At 38.3% G+C, this 24,240-nt stretch overlaps 4 protein-coding genes across 4 annotated transcripts in view; 2 read left to right on the plus strand and 2 right to left on the minus strand.

Moving 5' to 3' along the window:
• The window catches only part of LOC101311524 (pentatricopeptide repeat-containing protein At2g35030, mitochondrial-like), an 8,257-nt gene extending 1,647 nt beyond the window's left edge, over positions 1–6,610 (minus strand). The window contains exons 1-2 of the mRNA XM_004308572.1: positions 4,789–6,610; positions 4,551–4,675 (exon numbers count right to left, since the gene is read on the minus strand). Coding sequence (XP_004308620.1) covers positions 4,551–4,675; positions 4,789–6,610 — 1,947 coding nt within the window. The remainder of the gene's footprint in view (positions 1–4,550; positions 4,676–4,788) is intronic.
• A 1,556-nt stretch (positions 6,611–8,166) lies between these two features.
• LOC101294013 (SEC12-like protein 1-like) lies at positions 8,167–12,620 on the minus strand. Its single transcript, XM_004307101.1, has 10 exons — positions 12,313–12,620; positions 12,120–12,220; positions 11,403–11,535; positions 11,208–11,299; positions 10,340–10,439; positions 10,179–10,251; positions 9,970–10,090; positions 9,386–9,505; positions 8,632–8,702; positions 8,167–8,534 (listed from the first exon to the last, which is right to left on the minus strand). Exons 1-10 carry the CDS (start codon positions 12,478–12,480, stop codon positions 8,338–8,340), a joined length of 1,176 nt encoding a protein of 391 aa, XP_004307149.1. The 5' UTR covers positions 12,481–12,620; the 3' UTR covers positions 8,167–8,337.
• LOC101293720 (probable U3 small nucleolar RNA-associated protein 7-like) lies at positions 12,597–18,485 on the plus strand. Its single transcript, XM_004307100.1, has 9 exons — positions 12,597–12,930; positions 13,194–13,284; positions 13,383–13,448; positions 13,542–13,631; positions 13,897–14,029; positions 15,568–15,686; positions 16,327–16,394; positions 16,855–16,903; positions 17,299–18,485. Exons 2-9 carry the CDS (start codon positions 13,228–13,230, stop codon positions 18,331–18,333), a joined length of 1,617 nt encoding a protein of 538 aa, XP_004307148.1. The 5' UTR covers positions 12,597–12,930; positions 13,194–13,227; the 3' UTR covers positions 18,334–18,485.
• Positions 18,486–19,431: 946 nt separating this feature from the next.
• Positions 19,432–23,264, plus strand: LOC101311809. Its single transcript, XM_004308573.1, has 3 exons — positions 19,432–20,026; positions 21,914–22,077; positions 22,185–23,264. Exons 1-3 carry the CDS (start codon positions 19,432–19,434, stop codon positions 23,262–23,264), a joined length of 1,839 nt encoding a protein of 612 aa, XP_004308621.1.
• The last annotated feature ends 976 nt before the right edge of the window (positions 23,265–24,240 follow it).

Genomic DNA, 24,240 nt, shown 5'->3' on the forward strand with positions numbered 1-24,240 from the left:
GAGAGAGAGAGAGAGCCTTGAACCTTGGCACTAAAATAAGATATCACACAAAACAGAAAATATGCCGCAGATATGTATCCAGAAAATCACATTGAAGACCAAATAGACACACTTGAACCTTGGCACTAAAATAAGATATCACACAAAACAGAAAATATGCCGCAGATATGTATCCAGAAAATCACATCGAACACCAAATAGGCTAATAGTTACAGTTCTCATATAAAAAATCAAAGCAGTGGTTCAAAGTAACCGAGCCGGGTGGTTTGGCTTCATTTTGAAACAAAGACCACAGTTTGCTTCTCACAGAATCATATAAAAAAAATATATAAAAAAATCCATGACAAACCTTATTCAGAATCCAATTGGTTGATAGTACACTCGTAAAATGTTAAAAGCTACAACAGGAGTGTTTAGAGCCAGAAAAACCCTATTTAGATCCCAAATGAGACTTTTGGGCCGCAATAACTTGGTAACAACAAACAGCTACTACATAGACTAGTATTTGACATACTCATATCACACGTGTAGTACAGTGGTATTAAGCATTCTATTTGGCACCACATGTCCCCCCCCCCCACCTACCTAAAATTCGTTAGAAGTAGCTAGGCAGAAATCCTGGAAACAATGATGTACGTAAGTACTAAACCAAAAGGGTCAAAATATAGCATAACTAAATAGACTGAATAGTCTATTGCATACTTAAAAAGTTAAAAGTCATTGCTGATCAATTAATTGAAAAGTTTGTCTGAAGATAAAAACAGAAAATGATAATTAAATCCTGTACTGTTTTTTATTTTTATTTACCAGAACACAACTTTCGTTTAAGATATTAAAAAAAAACGGATACAATAACAGTTGACAGGAGCACCACACAACTTGATATCCAAATCATACAGAATAAAATATGCTCACTCCAAAATGAATACACAGGAGTTGACTGAATAAAGACTTATACCTAATTCTGAAGAGAGAGAGACACCCCATACAGACACCCAGACCCAAAATAGACATAGTACATACAGAACTAGCCACCTACACAACAAAGAAGCTCACTGCAAAAATCTATATATAGGGGGTTGCCATTCTGAATAAACGAAAAAAAAGTATGTTTAACACCTAAGTTTCAAATTATAAAGACGCCCATAAAGATAACCAGAAGTGAATCCTCTCCCACAGTAATCCCTCTCTGTCCATGTTATAAAATCTCGTGATTAAATAACAACATTCTTAGTTGCAACAAGTAAAGAAAAGGACAAATCATCTATAAAAGATTTCTTCCCAAGGTGACAATAATACAAATGCAGTTTGGTTAAGACTGCAGCTAGTATCATGAGGAGAAAAAAAAAATCCAGCTGCTGAACCTAAGAAGAGAGTAAAAGCGTACAAATTTGGCATTCAAAGAAGCATCTAAAATGTCCCAAAACACATGAGAGGAGAAACTGGGTATGGAAATAAGATGACTAAAGATAACAGAAGCAAAACTTTCTTAATTCTCATCATCAATCCTACATATCAAAAACAAAAATAGATCTGGTTTTATTAACTCTTGGTCAAGATCCTTTTTTTATTGATTTTAATCAATGATTATTTTAATTCCAAAAACTAGAAGTCATGTTTTGTAGTTCACAAAATTTATTAGTTGGAAATTAGGACTATGCCTTTCAGTGAAACGTACGTCTAATGCAGCAGTGTAGTCTCTTACTCCAACGGAAGTCCATTTATTAACTTCAACCACACATATATCTCCATCTTGACTTTCCCTTCAATACAAAGAAAAAAAAAATCTACCAATTAGCTAAAACAAATCAAATTAGAGATTAATAAGAAGTTGAGACCCTAGAAAAGCCAAAACACATTCAAAATCTGACAAAACAACCAAACAAAACTACACCTAAGACATTAAGGTAAACCGGGTCAATGACCAATGGCAAGTTGGATAAAAATACAAGAAATTATCATAATCAACCTCTTTTCGCTATCTTGATTTGTTAAGTAAAGCCACAAGGCCACAACAATTTGGATGGCATGTTGATCTAAAAGTCAGGTTCATCATACAAAATAAAAGTGAAAATGTGTAATCAGAAATTAGAGAATGCCTTATTTTCTCGTTAAATGTCAACTGTTTCAACACACAAATATTGAACCCTGGCACTAAAATAAGAGCACATAAAAGAGCAAATATGCCATAGATCTGTACCTTGCAAATTATATCCACAAACTTATGGTTACAGTTTTCTTATAAAATTCATATCAGTGGAGAAGATAGTAACCGAGTGGGGTGGTTTGGGCTTTTCCTTTTTGAGTACTCAAACAGAATACCACATTCTATTTCTTACAATATCATACATCAACATTTCCATGAGAAACCCTATTCATATCCCAGTTGGTTGATAATACTGGTAACAGTTAAACGGTAGTTTACTAGCACCTCGACATCAGGAGTTATTAGAGCCTCGAATACCTAATTCAGCCTTTCGATTGACCTAAACAATCAATGTTGGAATTTATGAATCTGTATCCTACTAATATGGTGTGCCAAAGAAGCACCAAACTAAAAAAGAAAGAAAACAAATACAAATCTGCCATAGACCGTATACTTAATGGTCAAAGAAGAATGGTATATTACTACAAGTTAATCAATATATTATTGGGGTTTTTGTCACTAGAAAATTACAATATATTATCAATATCAGGTGGCCTTCACCCTTTTGGTAACATAAATGGCATGGCTTTTTTTTTTATGAGAAATGCAAGGAGAAAGTATAGAATGGGCAAGAGGATTCAAAAGCACTATATTTGGGAATAAGAGAAAAATGTAAAGACAAATACAGTAAGAGGGAGCCTTCGTAACCATTCTAGTACTTTTCCACAGACAAACTCTTTCCAAGACGTCAGAACTGCAAGATAATAGAGCTATGACTACCTTATTAACAACTCACTCATCTTAATGACTTGAAGAGTGTCTTCATCAGAACTCCTTATTTTTGGTTAATTTTCAAGAAAATCAATGAAAAATAAAGGAGCTTGTTTTTATGTTGTCGCCCCAACCATAGGGAGCAATAAAATGACAATGACACCATTAAAGGTAGAGGGCAGCTAAAATGACACTAGTTAGAATACTTTAACCAATAATCAGCCTCCATTTAAGTTTCAAAAGAAATCCACGACCATTATCATACAACTGGTATAAAACAATCAAAAGATGCTAAAGAAATTGAAGACCTAAACCATACCTCAAGATAGTAGATGGCAGGAAAACTGAACTGAGATGTAAAAGGATGACAGTGAGGGTGCCGCGAGATGGGGCTAAATTGTTGGAGGGTGTTGGGCACATTGGGTTCTTTCTTCAGCTCAGATTTAGTAATGGAGTGGGTATTACATCGGATTAATTTAGGAATGGTATTTCCAGTATAGTGAATAGAACAGCCAACAACAAGAGTGAGCCATTCCACTTCCAACTTGATTCTGTCCAAACAACATCTCTGAATGCTTATTAGTTATAAGCAAGATTCCGAGGCCAATAAAAAAAGATAAACAGATCCAATCTACATGCTAAATCCCCAGCAATCGTTTAGCCACTATTGCCGTCAAGCCACATATGTACCTGCCTTTGGATGAGATATAACCAAGATTGGGTGATTACATATTGTGAACAAAGTACCTATGTCACAGATATTCACTCAAATTAACAACTGGAACCAATCTCATAATCATTAGCAACTAGTTAAGATTATGGAGCAGCGGAACCAACTTGTACCTTGAAAAAGATGGAGTACAAGGGAAAGAAGATTTACACTTGCACATATATTGATATCACGTCTTAGAAAAAAGTAAACTCGAAAATTCAAAAAAGAGTTAGCATTTGCTTTCCTCATTCTATATAGAAACTTAGTCAAAGAAGGTAGGATCTAGGATTCAGGAAAAAGAAACAGAAAAACAAATCTAAAATGAATGAAAATCAAACTCATTATCCCAACAGGATGGAAAGATAACAAAGCTACTTCATAATGAAATCGAGGAACTACATACAAATCAACATCAGTTTGCCCAATACATTTTTTATTGTTAAATTTGAATATTTTGATAAGATTTCTAATATTGAAATCTTGAAACGAATAAGTCGGTCAATAAAAAAATAAATAAAGAACCACCATTCAAACATGGTCAGTAAAAGTAAAGTAACTAGATCATCATACGTGTTATCAAGCTCAGCTTCAGTTTGTTTTAAAGTATACTATCAAATAAATAAACAGTGGATAGCAGAAGAAAAGAAAATCAGAAAGCAGCAGAGATGAAAACCGAAAACCTACCTTAATATAGATGAGATGGTCTCATTGCTGAAATAGGTAACTGGAGAAAATCACTGGTTGCTGCCAGAGATTGGCGCCACTGGAGGGTGAGTCTGAGGAAATAATTTTATCCGGCTTTTGATGTAAGCAGTTGTCATAACTTGATTGTCTAAAATCCATCTTAACATGTAATGACATCATCTAGATTTGTTTAAAACAGTCCAACCCCATGCTTTAGCTCCGATAAACAAGCCTTACAAGTACTGCTTCAGGTGCAAAGTTATTCATAAGCTTTTTGCTCTTAATGGAATGCCAGTCTCCAGAAAACTCAGGCGCCCCCACTGTACTCCTCTGCTGAAATTCCCATGTCATGTTAATTCTGCCTGTTGAAGTTTGAAGATCTCCCAAGTCGGAATTTATGTAATTACAAACTCTTCATGCAAATTCATATAATTGCTTGGTACACATCCAATCTTTTTCATTTGTTGATGTAAACCGTATAGTGCAGAGTATATAAGTTGAGATTGACAGTGAGACTTATCACCAACCACAAAAACATGCACCATATTTCCAACTTCTATCCAACTACAACCAGGCTGCTTCTTCAACCCCTTTTCTTTCATTTTAATCCTCATCTTTGCAGCTTCTCTCCAATTCCCAGATCTAGCAAAAAAGTTCCACAACAACGAGTAACTGCCTGCATCATCTGGGCCCTCATTTAAAAGCTTTTCTGCAGCTAGCTTCCCGGTATCCATGTTATGATGATCAATACATCCAGCAAGAAGAGCCCCCCAATTAGATGCTGATTGGTTGGTCCCGAGCTTCTCGAGAACATCAAAAGCCTCCTTGAGCCTCCCTGCTCGACCACAAAGATCAACTAAGCACGTGTAATGATCTTCCCTCACTCGTATTGAACCATCTTTAAGAAGCTCATCAAAAAGATTTAAACCCTCCGCCACCAAACCAGCATGGCTGCATGCAGAAAGAAGGCCCACATAAGTAACATCATCAGGTTTGAACCCTAATTGCCGCATTTCATTATACAAGTTAATTGCCTCAGTACCGCATCCATGATGTGCATAGGCTGCAATCATTCCATTCCAAGAGATATAATCCCTATGGATTGTCGATCCATCTTCAAACATCTTCCTAGCAGAGACTAACTCCCCACATTTTGAATACATATTTATGAGTGCAGACACCAAATGTACACATTCCTGATACACTGTTTTAATTATCATCTGATGCATTTGACGTCCCTCGCAAAGACCAGCTAGGTTACTACAAGCACTCAAGATGCTCACAAAAGTTCCCTCATTAGGTCTCGCCCCATTATCTACCACCATTTTTGAAAAGATCATCAGTGCCTCTTCATTTCTCCCATCTTGTACATACCCTGTGATCATTGTAGTCCACGATATGACATTCTTCTGCGGCATTTGAACAAACAACTCCCACGCCCGCTCCAAATCCCCATTCTGAATAAACCCTGTAACCATCGTATTCCACGAAGGCATGTCCCTCTCCGGCATCCTCTCAAACAACTCCAGAGCCTCCTCCAGCCTCCCATTCTGCGCATACCCCGTGACCATCGCATTCCACGACACCACATTCCTCCTCGGCATCCTATCGAAAACCTCTCTAGCCTCATCAACCCTCCCATTTCTCGACAGCCCCGCCACCATTGCGGTCCACGAAATAACATCCCTTTCCGGCATCAAACCAAACAGCCTCCTGGCCTCCTCGATCCTCCCACATTGCGCCAGAGCCGTCAAAACCGTGTTCCACGATACCACATTCCTCTCCGGCATCCTCTCAAACAACTCCAACGCCTCATCCACGCGCCGGCTCCTCGCATAACCGTCGATCATAGTGTTCCACGACACCACATTCCTCACCGGCATTTGATAGAACAACATCTCAGCCTCCTCAAGCCTTCTCAGCCTTATGTACCCGCCGACCAACGCCGTCCACGTGATCACATTCTTCACGGCGTCGGCTCTATCGAAGAGGCTCCGGGCCTCCTCCAGCATACCGGACTTGACGTACGCCGTGATCACCGTCGTCCACGTCACCACGTCTCTCTCAGGCATTTCGTCGAACACCTGGCGGGCTTCTCGGATTCTGCCGTCTCGGCTGAGCTTGGTGATCAGCCAATTGGATTTGGCCACGTCGGAGCTGGCGCTGTGGTCTCTGTGCGGCGTTGTGATTCTGGGCGAGGCTTTCTGGGTCATGGAGTGGTATGGAAGTCTGGGACTGAGACGAGCTTGAGCAAAATGCAAGAGTGGTGACCTGGCTCGGTTGATGACATGTGGCATAGCGTTATTCGTTGGGATGAGCTATGAGCTAGAGAGACGACGGTCTTCCTTGGCCGCCGTCCGTCGTGAATGGTGATTAAAATCGGTGTGACTGGACAAGAATGCCGAGCTTCCTCTTTTTAACGGCTCCTGTTTTTGTGTTTGACGATTTCGTCCCTAATTTATTTATTTTAGTAGAGAACTAGAGTTTAGAAAATGAATATATTTACAGGGATCCCTTCTAGCGAGGGCCCTTAAGTTGAAGACTTGGTGAGAACTTTTCAGCTTATCCCATATTTTGATTTTATATCCACATCTTGACCGTTTAGTTTATAGGTTTTTATGAGTAGATCATTTCTGCAAATTTTCAGCCATATTAAAAATCATTAAGACATTCATAAGTGTGATTTACCAATTATGAACTTGAACGGTTTATGTTTGACATATTTGGTTCGTCCATTAATTTGATCTAGTTTGTTACCTTAACGATCACCGATTTGGCTGAAAATTTGTAGAGTTGATCTACACATATAGATCTAAAAACTGAACGGATAAGATGCCAAGATGTGATAAAAAAATAGGTCTTTTAAACCATAAACCGAAAAGTCCTCACCAAGTCCTTAATTTAAAGGTCCTCATTAGAAGGGCTCTCTATATTTACATATGATAGTATCTTTCACATAATTCAGGCAGACATACTGGTTGGAAAAGTAAGGTTTTGAGCATGGTTGGTGCAATCTGCTCCGGCACTTGGAGAAGCATCATGTATGGTGCAAACCTAATGAGGAAAAATATCAAATGGAGGATTGGCGATGGTTCCGAAATTAAGTTCTGGTGTGATCTTTGGGTTATGGACAATGCCTTGTTTCATTTCTCTATACCAAATGTGATCATTGATGTGAATGCAGTATGCGATTTTTGGGATGCCTCTGGTTGGAATATATCTCTCCTACAGTCTGTTTTACCTGAGCAGTTGGTTATGACAATTATTAATGTTCCCATTGGGTTTAATGTTGGTGGTTGTGACAAAACCTAAAGGGAACCGTAAATTCACCTTCTTATTTAGAGAAGTTATATCCACTTTAATCAGATTACGAATCTATTTGATGCAACTTACGTCCAAAGTCATGGTCGCTTTTAACCACATAATATGAGGTAACTTGAATGTCAGCCTATGAGAAGCATGTCACGGTTGGATCCCACCATGGCCGCTTATGCTTGATAACATAATAAACTAGCCTTACTAGTTGAGGAACTAGCCTCGCTAAGTGAGGTATGTACATGTCCTTAAAATCCACATGTAAGAGGAGCTTCTTACGGATGTGTAACAATACGAGGTGTATGATACATAATGATATACATATACGAACGGTACCGAGTATGATCGGTCATGACTTATGACATGAGTTCGAGAATGCACATTGTTGTTAAGAACATTCTAAAGATGAGAACATACGACGCAGCTGATGCATAAATGCATGACGTGCCAAAAACTTTTTGTTATTTTTAGTTTTTGCCCTTCTCTTCCACGTCTAAACACTTATCTGAGCTTATCAGTAATCAAGAATTCCTCATAGTTGAACGAAGAAGTTTACAAATAACAAAAACACCATAACCAAAACAAATATGTTATCCTACATCTCTCAATACTAGAAATAGCAAGCAGTGTTCCACAAGAGGTTAGTCTGTCTGTGTTCAGTGGCTGATATTACATTGTATGGCCCTTAGACACAGGAGTATAAAAATTCTCACATGTCTACAGGACCCCAAATGTTCCTATCGTCTGAAGGTTGTGAATCTTTTATAAATGCCCCAAATTCAGGTCTTGCTGGTTGATTTTTTCCAAGAGGGAAGTTCCAAAAATTATCAGACTTCTCAAAGAAGATATAAAATGCAACGGCGGAAGCCAAAAACAGCCCTAAAAGCAACAAATAGATCTGCCACTCTGCAAATTTCAAACAAGAGTAATCAAGTTTGCCATACAGTTGGTGTATAAACAGATTAATACACAAACACAAAAATACAGAGGATGAGAGATAAACCTTTCCAATCTGCAGGAACATTTAACTTAGTCACCACAGCTCCCCATTCACTAGAGGTGGTCAGCACAACCCTGGAAGCAAATCAACACTTGAGTAGGAAAATAACCAAAAGGGAAAGTAGTTGTGTACCTATATAGACTACAAAGGCCTATATCATAGTATCATAGTTCAATTTTATTGTTGATCAGATAATGTAATTACCTAAAATGTTAACTTTTTTTAGCACAAAAGATACACAAATGAGTGGCTCCCATAATTCACCATTGTTGTTTCACTCAATTGAATAACAATTGGAAAAAACAATCTTAACACAAAGTAACTTAGAATTGCAATTCAGAAAATAAAAGGAGAAATTTAACATGTTAAAAACTCCCCCTGGGAAGACTCTTCATAAAATGCTGCTCACTGTAGACGGCTGGAAGTATTAGAAAGGCGAGAAAAAGATGCTACTGATCCAACAGATATTCAACAAGATGAATACCTAGAAGTTTGTTTTTAAAAAGAATGACTTTTGTTACATTTTCCCCGACATAAGTAAACTGGGTATTAAATCCAGAAAAAATTCTAACAACATGAGTATTCTTATAACACATCATAAATTGATGGAGAAAAAAATAATTCACATTTACTTGCAAAATAAAGTTGAAACCTATTCTATTTAAGGACTGATGTTGATCATTCATAGTAATTCTGAAGACTATGAATATGATTGTAATTGAAAGAACTTTATTAGTCAGAAATTGGAAGGTAAAACCTTTCAGTGGGACAGAAGTCTAGAGTGGCAATGCAAGTTCCCAGGTGTAGCCTTTTACTCCAGTGGCAAATCTCCATTTTCTTAACTTCAACAACACATATATCTCCATCTTTGCTTCCCCTAAAATTAGCATATTAGCCAGAAAAAACGGAGGTTCAAAGAAGTTAATAAAAGTGGACATAATAAAACGGCCAAACTGAGATCAAAAAAGAAAATGTTACTATGCATCCTCCAAAAATGGAGTACCACATGTTTATGAATCCATTAACACTATCTATGAGGTGCCTTTAGTCCTCGCTTAACCAAAGAAACATACGATTTATGGAGTTCTGTGAGCTTAAATATAACAACACAACAACAGAATGAACAGTCGGAAACCATGACCTCTCTTGTGTGTAATTTTGCTCACAGTAAATACATGCATCTGTGCAAGCACGCACATCTGCTTGTTGTTTTAATGCACATATAATATGAACTAATCTTCCACCTAAGTACCAGCAATGTTTTCAAATTGAAGCTACAGCTGAAGAATGTGTATAAAGAGTAGTGTAAATCACCAGATCATATTCAAATTCAGTACTTACAGAGCAAGATATTTTCCATCCTTGCTGACAGACATAACAACAGCAGACTTTTTAAGTAGCCTTTTATGTCCAATTTTCTTCCATGTACTTATGTCCCAAACTGAAGTTAAAGCTTTATCACCTGTTTGATTCAAAGAAATACTTTTAGTATAGTCTGAGAAACAATAATATGGTAGTTTAGGTCATTTACTTAAGAGAGGCTCACATACCTTTTTGAACTGTGCAAAATAGAAAGGGTTTTGTCCCATCCTTAGAAAAGCGACAAAGTTCAATCTTTTCATCCTGCATTAATCAGACACATTATATGATACTAAAATAGAAGAAGAAAAATAAAAAATATATTTCCAGAAGTTGTGTAAATATGACTTACTGAGTTGCGAGTCAAAGTAGTCACAGGAACACCATCTTCCGTCTTCCATATTCTTGCTGAGCCATCAGTAGATGTTGAAGCTAAGAACTCTGAGTCTAAGCTAGATATATACAAAGGCAAGCAAAATGTTTAACATCCAGACTAAAGACAAAGGTAAATCTACGTGAAAGTCTAAAGGTTATATGTTCATTCAACGAAACAAGTAAATAGAGAATATTAAATGAAAAATTCAAAAACCAATAACAACCAAGACTGAAATGGTTCAAAGTAAAGTTTAGAGATCCTTTGATCAGAGGAGAATTACAGAATGAAAAAATAATACTCGTCCTATTATACATTAACAATTTAACATTAATTAATATGAATAACTTTTTAAGAACCAAATAATTACGCCAACCAAGCCAAACGTAAATAAACATCTCAATGTAGCTAGTCTTTGCATTGTAATTTTGAACATAATGATACAGGGTAAGGGTGAGCCAAGGGAAAACCTAAACTAGCACATTGGATCAATAAATCAAGATTAGAGACATGGGCAAGTACGCAAGATTTTTTTGTAAAATTTCAAACAACAAGAAGAGTGGGAAAAAAAAAAACTATGCACTCTATTCATACTACATTTAGTCAAGACTGAATGGTTCACAAATAACTTCTAGACTTTCTTTGATAAGTGGAAGAGTTGCATCAAACAAAAGACAACCAATCTTCTCCCTTGTAACTCATTAACATTGAAAATAATTAAGTACGCCAATCAAACCAAATGTCAATATCATCTGAATATAGCTTCTTTGAAAACATTATTTTCCTGTATTTGAGGGTACACAATGCACTCTACCAAGATACCAAAAGATACAAGCTGGGTGCTCACCTGAAATCCATATCGCGGACAGACTTATGCGCTTTGGGTTCATCTAAAATCACAGAAAGGCTTGGGAACTCCAAAATTCTCAGATGCCCATCCTATGGTTAATTAAAACATGTCAATAAATGTTTAAAAAAAATGTATCAAAAACACAACACCAAGCCGAATAACAAACAGGCAGCATCAAAGATTGTTGCTTACCAAACCGCCGGTAGCCAACTTAGATCCGTCAACACTAAAAGCCAGACACTTCTGTGGACCAATTCCTTGCATAGGAGCTGATTCTCTTGCCAACAGCTTGACATTTGAGTCTTGCCCATGTAACTCAAACAATCTGTAAACAAAAATCATTCATGACATTTTAAAGGAAGTATCGACCACTAAGAACTTAAGGCAAGATAGTAGATGTGGTAGGACTTGAGCAGTACAGTATCTAAAACAAATATGAGACTAGATAGTCAAGCAATACAGAAGAGAAACGGTAAAAATTGAGTAAATGAACAATGAATCATAGCGAGATGAGAAAAAAAAAATCGTAGATATATTGATAGAAAAGTAACGAACTAACGATCCATCGGAAAAAGGGAAAGGAAAAACATCTTTGACCAGAAAGCAGAGATGGCAGACCAAAAAAGGTTCTCTGCTAAACCTCCTGTTTCAACAAACAGATACTGAACTGGAAAGTAAAATAAGGTACCACATCAAAGGAGTAAATATGCCAGGGATATGTACACCGAAAATCATATCGACCAACTGATAATCACATTTGCTGGCTACATTCTAACACTTTAGTTAAGACCATAGTTGTATGACCGTAAAACTATAAACCAGAATGTACAAAGGTTGTCTCTTGTTAACTAATCAACCAACAAGAAACACATGACCACAACAGAAAAGCCGTTAAATTTCGAAACTCACTTGCAGCCACCATTGGAGGTGGAGCAAACGATGTCGTCTCCACTCGGGTGCACCGCAATCGAAACAGGCTCACCGTCCACCGCTTCAAACACATACGTGGCCTAACCAAAATACACACAAAAAAGTCAAAACCCCAACCGACAGAAAAAGTCAACCAAACCAAAACCAGAAGAATGAGAAGCAGAAGACAAACCAGAGGAGAGGAAGAGAGAGAGGTGGTGTTTGGGTCGTACGAGAAAACGGTCAGAACTGAACAAGTGGATTGTTTAGTCCCGAACACAACCCAGTTTACATTCTCGGGTCGCCGGATCCACGACCCGCAGGTGACAGTTCCCTGCTGCTCCGACCCGCCGCCGTCCATTCAGAATTTCAAGCAGAGAAAATGAAAATCGAAAACCAAAAAAAGCTGATACAAAATTCGACGCTTCCTTTTTCGGGTTTGGAGTTTAACTTATATAACAGTATATAACGAAACGACCGGGAAAGCCAACGTGATCTTTGTTGTTGTGGGTCCCGCAACCCAAGTGCTTGCTGGCGGTGTGGTTTATGAGACGACGTCGTCCTCGTCAACTCTTAAGCGGAATATTCGCTGCTGGAGTGGATATTCTGCAACGCGTTGTTATTGTTTACGCTTTTGACCCGAATGGCCCGTTACATGATTCGGGTTGCCCCATAGGCCCAAATTTTCTCTTTTGGTCTAAACCCTACCGTTTTCTGGAGGGTTTTGGTGTCTGAGATAAAGCGCATAGAGGATTTTGGGTGTGTTCCTCTTTGCTTTGGTGTGTCTGCTGCTACTGTATGAGTGATAAAGGTAATTACTATTATTCTCTCGCTATCGTTTGCAATAGAATTTGTTAGTTGGGTATTGGTTTTGGTTATGGTTATGGTTGTTCAATTTGGATATAGTCGTACCCAGTTCACTTTTTGATTCTCAGTTGCTCGGATTCTACTTTTCATTATATTGGGTGTGAAATGAAACGGAAAAGGAATTGTTTTTCTTCTTTTTGAGTACTAGTGTTTGTGTGCTGCCCATTTTGTTTGCTTGAGTTTAAGAACAATACTTGAATGCTGCAGTTTGATTGCATTACGGAGCGGCGGAGTAAGGAAGATGGGTGTGAAGGGTGTGCATCAAGGCCATGGTGCCATTGTGCTTCCAATAGAACAGGTCAGTTTGTGTTCTTAGTAATGGAGATTAAAACAATTATATATTGTCTAGTAGTCCCTTGAAGTTTGGAACTAAGTAGAATTTTTCTTGCCGTGCAGAAGCTCAATGATGAGATGGATATAAGGAAGGACAAGTATCTTAGAGGTGGAGAAGCTAATCTTGAGGTATGACACTGTGAACGTGGGATTCAGGCGTGAATCAAGCTTTATTACTTGATTATTTTGAATTTTGAATTCATCTTAATTTCATGTTTGCAGGCTTTGAAAGATAAAAAGTTGAAGGGTCAACTAGCTGTTAGAGAAGATTTACATCTCAGAACTGCACAAGCTGCGGCTAAGGCTGAGAAGGTGAGTTTTGAGTAATGTGATATGTCAATCTGTCATCAACTTATAAAAATGGTGTCTTGGAATCATTCATTCTTGACAGTACATTGGATTTTGTAATAATAGTGTATAGGTTTATGGCTTCAATCTATGATTGGTCTTAATACTGTTTATTGGCTTTGGGATAAACCTTTTTCCATATTTACTGGAGTTAATTGAAAATCAAAGAATCTTCCACGTCATAACAATAGATTTAATAATTTTTTTTTTTTTTGGTGATCTGTTGTAGTACCTTCTGCCTAGTGAAGAAGGTTATTTGGAGCCTGAAGGCTTAGAGAAGACATGGAGGATCAAACAGGACGCAATAGCCCCTGCAGTAGATGTCTTAAGTGCAAGGAATCAATACGATATTGTTGTACCAGGTTGAAATCTCAACTTTCGTTATAAATTTGTACACATTGAGTAACTATACAGTCCATCAAAACTGACTCAAGAAAAGTATATTACAATTGCTAATTATTGTACTGCTCATTAACTTAGTGGCTACTGACTAGTGTTACATCTGAAACCCTAAACTGTAGCTAATTTGCCGAACAAAGCTTGTCAAGCATATCAAGAGAATGAAGATCTAAACTCTAACCTTAGAAACATTTATTAATAAGCATAGTATTCAAAATGCTAACTAGTTCCAAGGGCTCCTCGTTGTATGTAGATCTTACCAAGAGAATGAAGCGTCTCGGTAAATATTACTTTGAGAGGCCATCTTCAACATAGATTTTTTTCTTTTTCTTTTTGCAGACCTTCCTTTTTTCCAGTATGGGTTTCCTCTGCAAAAATAAAAAATAAAAATAAAAAAATTAAGTAAAAGAAAAGAACCATCCAAATCAGAAACTATTTGTTATCTTATCGCCATCATCCTCATAGTATTTGTAATATCATGAAAAACAAATTTATCATGGAATTAAATTGCCAGAAAGAGGGAGGTTGGTCAAACACTTTTTCAGAACGGACATGATACAGACTGGTTCTTAAAGTTACCATCAGAGATCGTAACTGCGCTATTGGAGTCTGTTTGACCTCTCCCAAATTTTAATGCACTGGTGCAGGTTAATAACATTTTGTCTCTTAAAGACAATGTGCTAATGATGGTGCTTCACATACGGCGTCTTTTTTACTTGCTTGAACTAATTCGAAGTAGGCCAAAAATAGTATTGTTTTTATGTGTTAGGTAATTTTTTGATACAGATACTACCCTTTCTAATCTTTTTTGTGTGCCATGATTGTTATGGTGGTCCTTACTTCATATAAACATTCTTTTTTTCATTATCCTCGCTCAGTTTGGTTTGTAGAACTCCTAAGCCATCCAAACTTTTTTTTTATTGTTGTCATGAAGTTTCGGTTTCATTCTATTCACAGTGCAATGTAGGACACTTAGGGTTACAATGCATGAGGTCTAGAAGAGTGAAGTTTAGGGTTATAATCTGTGGGGAGAATGGTCGTTGTGGTTATAGAACTGAGATTGAACAGAAAGGAGGAAGAGAATATAGGGAAATTCACCAGAGTTGTTCCTCTAGCGATCAGACACTTGGTTTGCTCCCAAGTGATCTGGGGTTCGACCCTCTCCCATGGTACCCACCTAGCGTTTGCTAGTGTTTCCAGTTTCCCAAATGTTGTGGGGTCGGGCGGGAAGCCTAGGGATTAGTCCGGTCAAAGATCCAGATGCCGTAGTATCCAAAAAAAAAAGACTGGGAAATCTGGAATCACACCCGAAGGGTTCTCAGAATCACACCAAAAAGACTTCTTAACACCAGAAGGTCTTGGAACAGTTGATAGCTCTTGTTAATACCTTCTAGGATATCAATGACTACATGAAAATGCATTATGAAAACTAAAACAGAATTAAACTCTATATTATATCAAACAACTTGGATATCTATCACTGATCTGAACTCATCTGCAGATCTCGGTCCGTACAGGCTGGATTTCACGCCAAGTGGTCGATACATGACGGTCGGTGGACAGAAGGGCCATCTAGCTATTGTAGACATGAAGCAAATGAGCCTGATCAAAGAATTTCAGGTATTCTAGGATACTGAAAAGTGCTATCTCTTTGCTCTGATGCTGGTTTTTTCTGTGCTTCAGCGCTTCTGTGCTTCTGCAACCCTGTTCACATGTTCTATACTTTATATGCGAAGTTTAATTATACTAATGATGACATGTATAGAAACAGAACTAATGAATCATAAATGTTTTTCAAAACTTGGTACCATTTACTTTATAAGTTTATATTGTCCATCAGTTTTCTGGGTGAGGAAGTTGGGAAGGCATAATGCAAGTAAAAGCTGCATAAAATTTGGTTTTCCACCTTTTGTTTTCTAAAGTTTATGTCGAATTAGACTTTTGTTATGCAAACCTCTTGCTTTCTAAGGTTTCTGTGTAAGACTTTGTTTATGCAAATCTTGAGTCAATATTGTTCACGGTTAAATTCATAGTTCAGTGTGATTGTAGCTTTCCACTGTCCAAATGTGATAGGGGTCTTTTTGGTTTTACATGGGTGAACATGACAGTATTCAATGCTTTTCGAATGTGCAGTTGGGTCATTAGTAGGAAACCTGTTTTCCATTTTTTAATTATGTAAAGGAAAATTGGATGGTTTTATTTGTACTTCAACATTTGGGTAGAATATGGACTGATTAGCACATTGCTTATTTCTTCTCAGGTTAGGGAGACAGTTCGCGATGTGGTATTCTTGCATGATGAGACGATGTTTGCTGCAGCCCAGAAAAAGTATAAAACTGTTTGCTGTAATTATTAATTGGCCTCAGTTTGATATATTTAAAAGTTAGTTCTTTTTTAGTTGGTTGCCTTTCAATTCCACATGATTGAGTGCTTTGGTCTGTCGCTCAAAACTCTTCTGTCATCACCAATTCACCATTATCCTCCGAAAAGAAAAAAAAGAGTTTGGGATCCTAATTTTTTTGTTTTAAACAGTATATCATGTTGGTTAACTGTCCGCTTTTTGGTTATCTGCAGGCTTCTTTTTTGTTTCTTTATTTTTCTTTCGTTATGCATGATGATAAGAATATGTGGCCACAACTTACAACTTAGTTGATCTGAGCACTCTTGTTTTGTCTCCTGCTATAGTTTATCTTTTTTTAAAAGTTTCAGCACCTCTATTTTGTATTTGTTATCATACTTTTTAATCATGTATATTTTTAGTATAGCTAACCATTATGGTTTACTACAGGTACCCATATATTTATAATCGGGATGGAACTGAACTTCACTGCTTAAAGGTTCGCATACTGAACCTACTAGATTGTCTATAAGATAACTATATCGTAAACGGCTCATAGTCCTGCATGCATTCTAAAGGCTTATACAACTATTGCTGGCATGTTAATAATTACTCAGTAAGTCAGTATGAGGGTTTCAGTGTCTTCTGTACTTATGTGTTTGATACTGTCTCCTTCATTTAATGTCTTCACTTTCTTTTAGTTAATATAAACATTCTAGTGATTCTACAGTTTTTGGAGCTGAAAGAAGATTCCAACGTTCAAATTTTCTGTTTTTGCCAATTCCATTGTTGAGTATTGTGACTAGTCATGAGTTCATTATGATTTGCTGTGACTGAGTAATTAGTGTTGAGGTGTGGGAGTTTCAAACTGAAGTTATATTGCTTATTATGTAGGAACATGGTGCAGCTCTAAGGCTTCGTTATCTTGAACAACACAGACTATTGGCATCAATAAATGAATATGGCCAGCTTCATTATCAGGATGTAACAGATGGTAGGATGATTGGTAGTTACAGGACAGGCTTTGGCCGTACTGATGTGATGCAGGTGAACCGCCACAATGCACTTCTTTCATTGGGTCATTCAGGTGGTAAAGTTACCATGTGGAGTCCTACAAGCTCTTCTGCTGTTATTGAGATGCTGTGCCACAGGGGACCCATCTCAGCAATAGCTTTCCACCCTACCAATCGCGATCTAATGGCCACATCTGGGAAAGAGAAAAAAGTTAAGCTCTGGGACATGAGGAATCTTCAGGGGCCACTCCAGACGTTATCAGGTCAGGCAGAGACTCTGGATTTCAGTCAAAAGGGTCTGCTCGCTCGTGGAACTGGATCTTTTCTACAGGTCCTGAGAGATTCTTCTGGGAATCAGAAGTACGAGAAATATATGACTCATCCATTAGTTAAAGGTTACCAAATAGAAAAGGTGTTGTTTCGACCGTATGAAGATGTTTTATGCATCGGGCACTCCATGGGGTGGTCTAGTATTCTGATACCTGGTTCTGGGAACCCCAATTTTGATTCGTGGGTGGCAAATCCATTTGAAACACGTAAACAGAGAAGAGAGAGGGAAGTGCACTCTCTGCTTGATAAGCTCCCACCTGAGACAATTATGTTTGATCCCACAAAGATTGGCACAGTGAAACCTCCAAGGAAAGAGAAACCAACAAAGGAGGAAAAAGTGGCTGAGCTGGAAGCTGCTGTTGAAGATGCTAAGGACATTGTCCCGAAGAAGAAAACAAAGGGGAGGAGTAAGCCAAGTAAGATGAAGAAGAAGAAGCAGGAGCTAATTGCCGGTGCCAAGAGGCCTTTCTTGGAACAGAAAATGAAAGAGGATGAACAAGCGGCTAGAAAGAAGCAGAAAGCATTGGAGCAAGTGGAACTACCAACATCATTGCAGCGGTTTGCTCGCAAGAAAGCAGCTACATGATCGTGCTAATGCAGACTGTTTCTAGTGAATTTTAGTCATGGCTTTCTAGCAATTGTAATGCATTTTAATGTTATTCATTTGTGATATCTGTTGTTATCTTGAGTTGGTTATTTTTTACAATTTTGCCTTATGTATCAGAAAAGGTTATATCCCAAACAAAACGAGAAATATCATTGATGTTTATCAACCACGGCGGTCACAGTTGTTCATACAAGAACTCACTGGAAAACCAGAAACATCAGAACACCGGTCATGTTTCATTCATTTCAAACCACAAGCGAATTTGCAAACCGAGGAAAATTGTATATGTAAACGTAGAATTTACACGTGAGAGTTGAGATTAGGAAAGAAAGACTATTATGTATACGTGCGACCGAACTCTCTTATTTGTAATACGTCCGACTATTATGTATCTGTGCGACCGAACTCTTTTTTGACACTGTAAATTCATGATTTTAACCAAGGACAATGAGTACTAACTACTAAGCTTTGTTTTGACCCATCATTAACCCAAACGATTGAACTCGCTCTAAAACAATAGGGACATACCTCTACAGGAAGCATTTCTAGTGAGGACTCTTAAGTTGAGGACTTGGTTAGGACTTTTCGGCTTATCCCACTTTTCGATCTTATATCCACATCTTGATCGTTTAGTTTATAGGTATTTATGAGTAGATCATTTCTCCAAATTTTCAGCTCTATTGAAAATTGTTAAGACATTCATAAGTAGATTTATCAATTATAAACTTGAACGGTTCAAACCTGACATATTTAGTTTGTCCATTAATTTGATCTAGTTTGTTATCTTAACGAACACCAATTTGGCTGAAAATTTGTAGAAATGATATACTCATATAAACCTAAAGACTGAACGGAGGAGATGTCAAAATGTGATCGAAAATTGGGTATTTTAAACCATAAATCGAAAAGTCCTCACCAAATTTTCAACTTAAGGATCCTCACCAAAAGGGCTCTCAACCTCTACATATGGAAGGGTGGGAGTTTTGTTGACCCGGTTTTTTAGTGGGCGGGTTTTCCTGACCCGTTTTGTTCAGCTAATAAGCTCTTCTTCTTTACCTTGGAAGCGTCCTAATAGAAATGGTAGGACCCAAAAGACAGTTGCTTCCGCTCCTCCTATTCCCACTCCTCTCTCTCTTTGCCCTCTCCTTCTTCTCCTACCACCACTCCTCCCTAAACCCTAACCCTAACCCTAACCCCCCTCTCCACCCCCAAATCCCCAACTCTTTCACCTTCGTCATCAAGCTCCTCGCCTTCAACCGCCTCGACTCCCTCTCCCGCTGCCTCCGCTCCCTCGCCGCCGCCGACTACCTCTCCGACCGCGTCCACCTCCACCTCCACATCGACCATTTCGCCCTCCCCGACTCCTCCGACGCCGATCGCCAGCTCCACGAGTCGCGTCGCATTCTGGACGTGGTCGATGGGTTCCGGTGGAGCTTCGGCGAGAAGGTGGTGCATTACCGGACTCAGAACGCGGGGCTCCAGGCGCAGTGGCTCGAGGCCTGGTGGCCTAGCTCCGATCACGAGTTCGCCTTCGTCGTCGAAGATGACGTGGAGGTCTCGCCGCTCTATTACAAGTTCCTCAGGAATCTGATTCTCAATTACTATTACAATGCCTCTAATTCTCGTCCTTACATCTATGGAGCTTCGCTTCAGCGACCAAGGTTTGTTCCAGGTACCATCGGATTTTGATTTCTTACTATATATGATCTGAATAGTGTTGATTATACGAGAAGAATGATCATTATCCATGTGTACCATTTCAGTTGCTCTCTAAGCTTTTGGTGTCTTATGTTGAATTCATTTACAAGTGCATACATATAGATATGGGAGACAAAGATGAATAACTAAACGGACATATAGCTTATAGGTATATCCGTATATTTGTAGATAGAGAATTATGCATATCAACACAGCAACACATAAGCGTTCATGGTTTAAGATTAATTACTTGCATTTAATATTTTGCTGTTTTCCTTTAATTTACTTTTAGTTATTTATTTATTGATTGTATTCCCACAGCCGCTGAACCGATTTATTTTTTGTTTTTTCTTTTTTAAGTTTTAATGGAGATGAATCGTCAGATCTTTTATTAAAATAGAAATAAGAATTACAAGTCTTGCAATAAGCTTGAGCTTATAAAAACCAGAGGCATAGCTCCCCAATTTTACAAGAATTCCCTGAATTCAAAGCAAATCTCGTAGGCCACCTTATTGGCCTGACGATAACCATTGCGGAATCCTGGCATCAAACTGTGCCTCTCTATAATGTCATCATACATAGATCCTAACATGGATGTATGGGGAATGACTACCTGCTTAGTAGCATTAGCGAGGAGTAAAGAATCAGTCTAAAAAATTATAGGAGACCAACCTTGTGTCTGTGCCAATTAATGGCAGCTCTCCCAGCTTATGCATTTCTGCTGACTGTAAAGAAGTGAAAGCCTGAAAGAGACCTCCCATTAACTGCCCATCTGAATCACATACAATAATCCCAATACCACCTCTCCCGGTTTCTTCCACAAAAGCACCACCCGTATTCAATTTGAACCATCCCACAGGAGGAGCTTGCCATGTAAATTGACGCCTCTGCTTCTCTTATGCGTTCCTATGAAAAAATTGATAATCTGTCAACCGAGCTTGTAAATGAAAAACAACATCACCCCGGTCTTGCACTAGTATTTTTCCACATCCTATTGTGTCTTTCTTGCCAGACTCTCCATAGAAGTTACAGAAGTTTGGTCCAACCTTCTGCCGAGAGAGACCGAAGACAATAATCAAACCCTTCCAATAAAGAAAGAGACAGTATGCCCATATCAAAACACACAAATCTTAATTCTGTTTCAGACTCCAAAATAGCCTTTTTAAAGCCACATTCCCGATAAAGGTGTGTTGTAGTTTCCACTTCAAGAGAGCACAACACACAAAGATGATTTTCAATGGGAACAAATTACTAGGAAGAATATTCTGTAGCACCCTCCATATATGTAATTTAGGCGTACCTGGAATTGAAGCACTCCAAAGTTCCTTGAGTTTCTTCCACAAAGCATTATGCACAACAATTACTCCTCCCTCAGCCTGATCTGCTCCCATCGTCAATGCTAACTAGCAAGCACTTTTGACTGTGAATAAACCCGTAGAATCCCCATGCCACACTCATCGATCTCTACGGCATCTCGTACTCAATGCTAGAGTAGAATTGGCTTCCTCCACCGAAAACAGACTACATACCAAAAAAATCGCCAGCTCTTCCAATGAATTTTTCTTAGTCTTAGTTTTAGTTTTTGTTTAATGGTGATATTGAATGGGATTGAACTCCTAACCATTCTAATGATAAACCTTTGTCCCCGCCCTCCATCATCATTTTTAACTAACCCCAAGACCTTTTCCTGTTTAATTCCATGATATATATTAAAGTATTCCCCATGCTTCTGGCCTTTCATTTATTGGACCCTTCATTACTGGGTTTGATCGTAAACTAATAAAAACTTTGCAACTGAAAGTCTCAGTTTGACTTTTCTTTCTATCTTAGAAACTGATTGTTTCTTGAAATGTTGATTAAGGTAAACATGGGAACAAACTACAATTGGATAATAGAACACGACTCTTTTTGTACCAACTGGTAGGCACTTGGGGTCAGCTTCTCTTTCCTAAACCTTGGAAAGAGTTCAGGTTGTGGTATGATGAACACAAGGCCAAAGGCATTAAGCCAATCCTCAATGGCATGGTACTTTCATTTTCTTTCTCTTTTGAAAAATGTGTATGGCGATTTGCTTATTGGTTAAGTTTTATATTTGAGTTGTTACTTGGTTGAGATGTGAAATTTATGTGCAGGTAACAACTGGGTGGTATAAAAAGATGGAGGAGAAGATATGGACACCTTGGTTCATTAAGTTTATTCATACTCGTGGCTATTTTAATATCTACACCAACTTTTTACATGAGAGAGCGCTTAGTGTCTCTCACAGAGATGCTGGTGTCAATTATGGGAAGACTGTTGGGCCTGATTCACATATTTTGGATGAAAGTTCTCTTGATCTGAAGTTTTGGGATATGCAACCTTTGAGTGATCTCAAGTGGTATGATTTTTGTTTCAGAGAAATATTTCCTGAACGAGTTGTTGTGAACCTTGATGAACTGGCGTCTATTCTTGATTCTGTGCAGAAACACAACTCCGTTATTATTGTTAACCTGTTTGGGGCAAAAGAGATGGTAATTAGAAACCTACTCTGCCACTTTGAGACTCTAAATTTGTTGAATTATATACTTATCGGCCCTGAGTCTGAACTCATGTTTGATCTGTCACGAAGAGGACATCCAGTGATCGCTACAAACCACTTTCTGGAGAGTGTAGGAGCTCATAAATTGATATCTATGCAGCATTCTCAGGTGCAAAAGATTGATGAAATATTAGTCAAGATCTATGTATTAGAGAAGTGTTTAAAATCTGGGTACAGTTCCTGGGTGGTGGATGGGAACATGCTTCCAGTAAGCAGTGACGCATTTGTCGATTATGACCCCTCATATGGTTTCTATATAGGTAAGACCTCAGAACTTTTCTTTGCCAGGAGATCATCTTCTGCTCGAAAGGTTTGGGACAATGATATTATAACAAAATTCGCAGTGGTGGTGAACTCTCTTCTAGTAAAACAACAGAGCATAAATTTCGTTAATGTAATGGCACAGATTTTGGAACAGGATAAAGGTGTGAGGGTTAAATATCTTGACGAAACAAGCTTTGCTCTTAGGATTGATAACAGTAAGGTCAATCAATCTCTAGGTGATGGAAAGCAGGTGGCATTCTGGTCTAATGATATGGCTTCCAATCTTGTTCAACATCGGCTTCAGGAACTGGGTGCTTGGATTGTAGATGATGACTATTCGTGTAAGGCTGTTATCTGTCACCAGTCATAACATCATTGAATTTTTGTATTATTGATTGATATTCTACATTTTCTGTAGCCGTTCTCTTTGTAGTGCAGCAAGTTTCAACTCTTATAGTGTATTGAAGCCAATTTGTCCTCAGGTTCAGTTTTCAAATTTACGAGAGGATAGTGATTTTTCAACGCACTTCTGCTTTCCAAGGTCAGGGATGAAGGACCAATGGTGGTGATGAAGGCTCTTTCGGGACATTGCGTCTTGAATTGTCCTTTCATCCTACATTGTCATGAAGCTTCTCAAAGCACAACCCGTTAACTTTGACCTAGTAAATTTTTTGCCGAAAAACAAAACACAGCCTATGATTGTATGATCCAATTACACTGCTTGGAAATCAGGCTTGTTGATCTGGAACCAACTTTGAGAAGGAAACCAGCCCTGAAAACTGATCATTATTGCCTGCAACCAATTGACATTCATCCTGTTGGCAACCAAAGTTAGGGGCGTGTTAGGATCCATGGGTTCCAGGAATAGCTGATCACACACCGGCAATCTTGGCTCCGATGGGAGCTTTCGAGTAAAGACTGCATACTGACATTCCTCTGTGCGTTCTCCTTGTAGAAAACCTAACACTTCAGATGTTTCTAATGATATTTGGAAGAAGATTTGGAAAGGGTTCATTCCTGTTGCATCTAAGTCACACACCTGGAGTGTGTGCAACAGTATCCTTCCAGCTTTGGAGCGTCTTCCCTCTAAGCATGTGGTTTGGAGTCTCAAGCATTTGTTTTAAGTGATGGTGAGTTTTAAGTGATGGTGAGTATGAGACTATTCTTCACTTATGTCGAAATCGCCTATTTCATAGGCTAGTGTTACAAACTAATGCAGGGTTAAGCCTGATTTGTTTGGATGTACAAACTGATGGGATGGACGTTGTAGGGCGGCTGAGTACTGAGCACCGATATAAACATGCACTAAAAATGAGGCATTAATGGTCTTGTCATGGAGCATTTGG

This window comes from Fragaria vesca, linkage group LG7 (genome assembly GCF_000184155.1).
Source record: "Fragaria vesca subsp. vesca linkage group LG7, FraVesHawaii_1.0, whole genome shotgun sequence".
Classification (NCBI taxonomy): domain Eukaryota; kingdom Viridiplantae; phylum Streptophyta; class Magnoliopsida; order Rosales; family Rosaceae; genus Fragaria; species Fragaria vesca.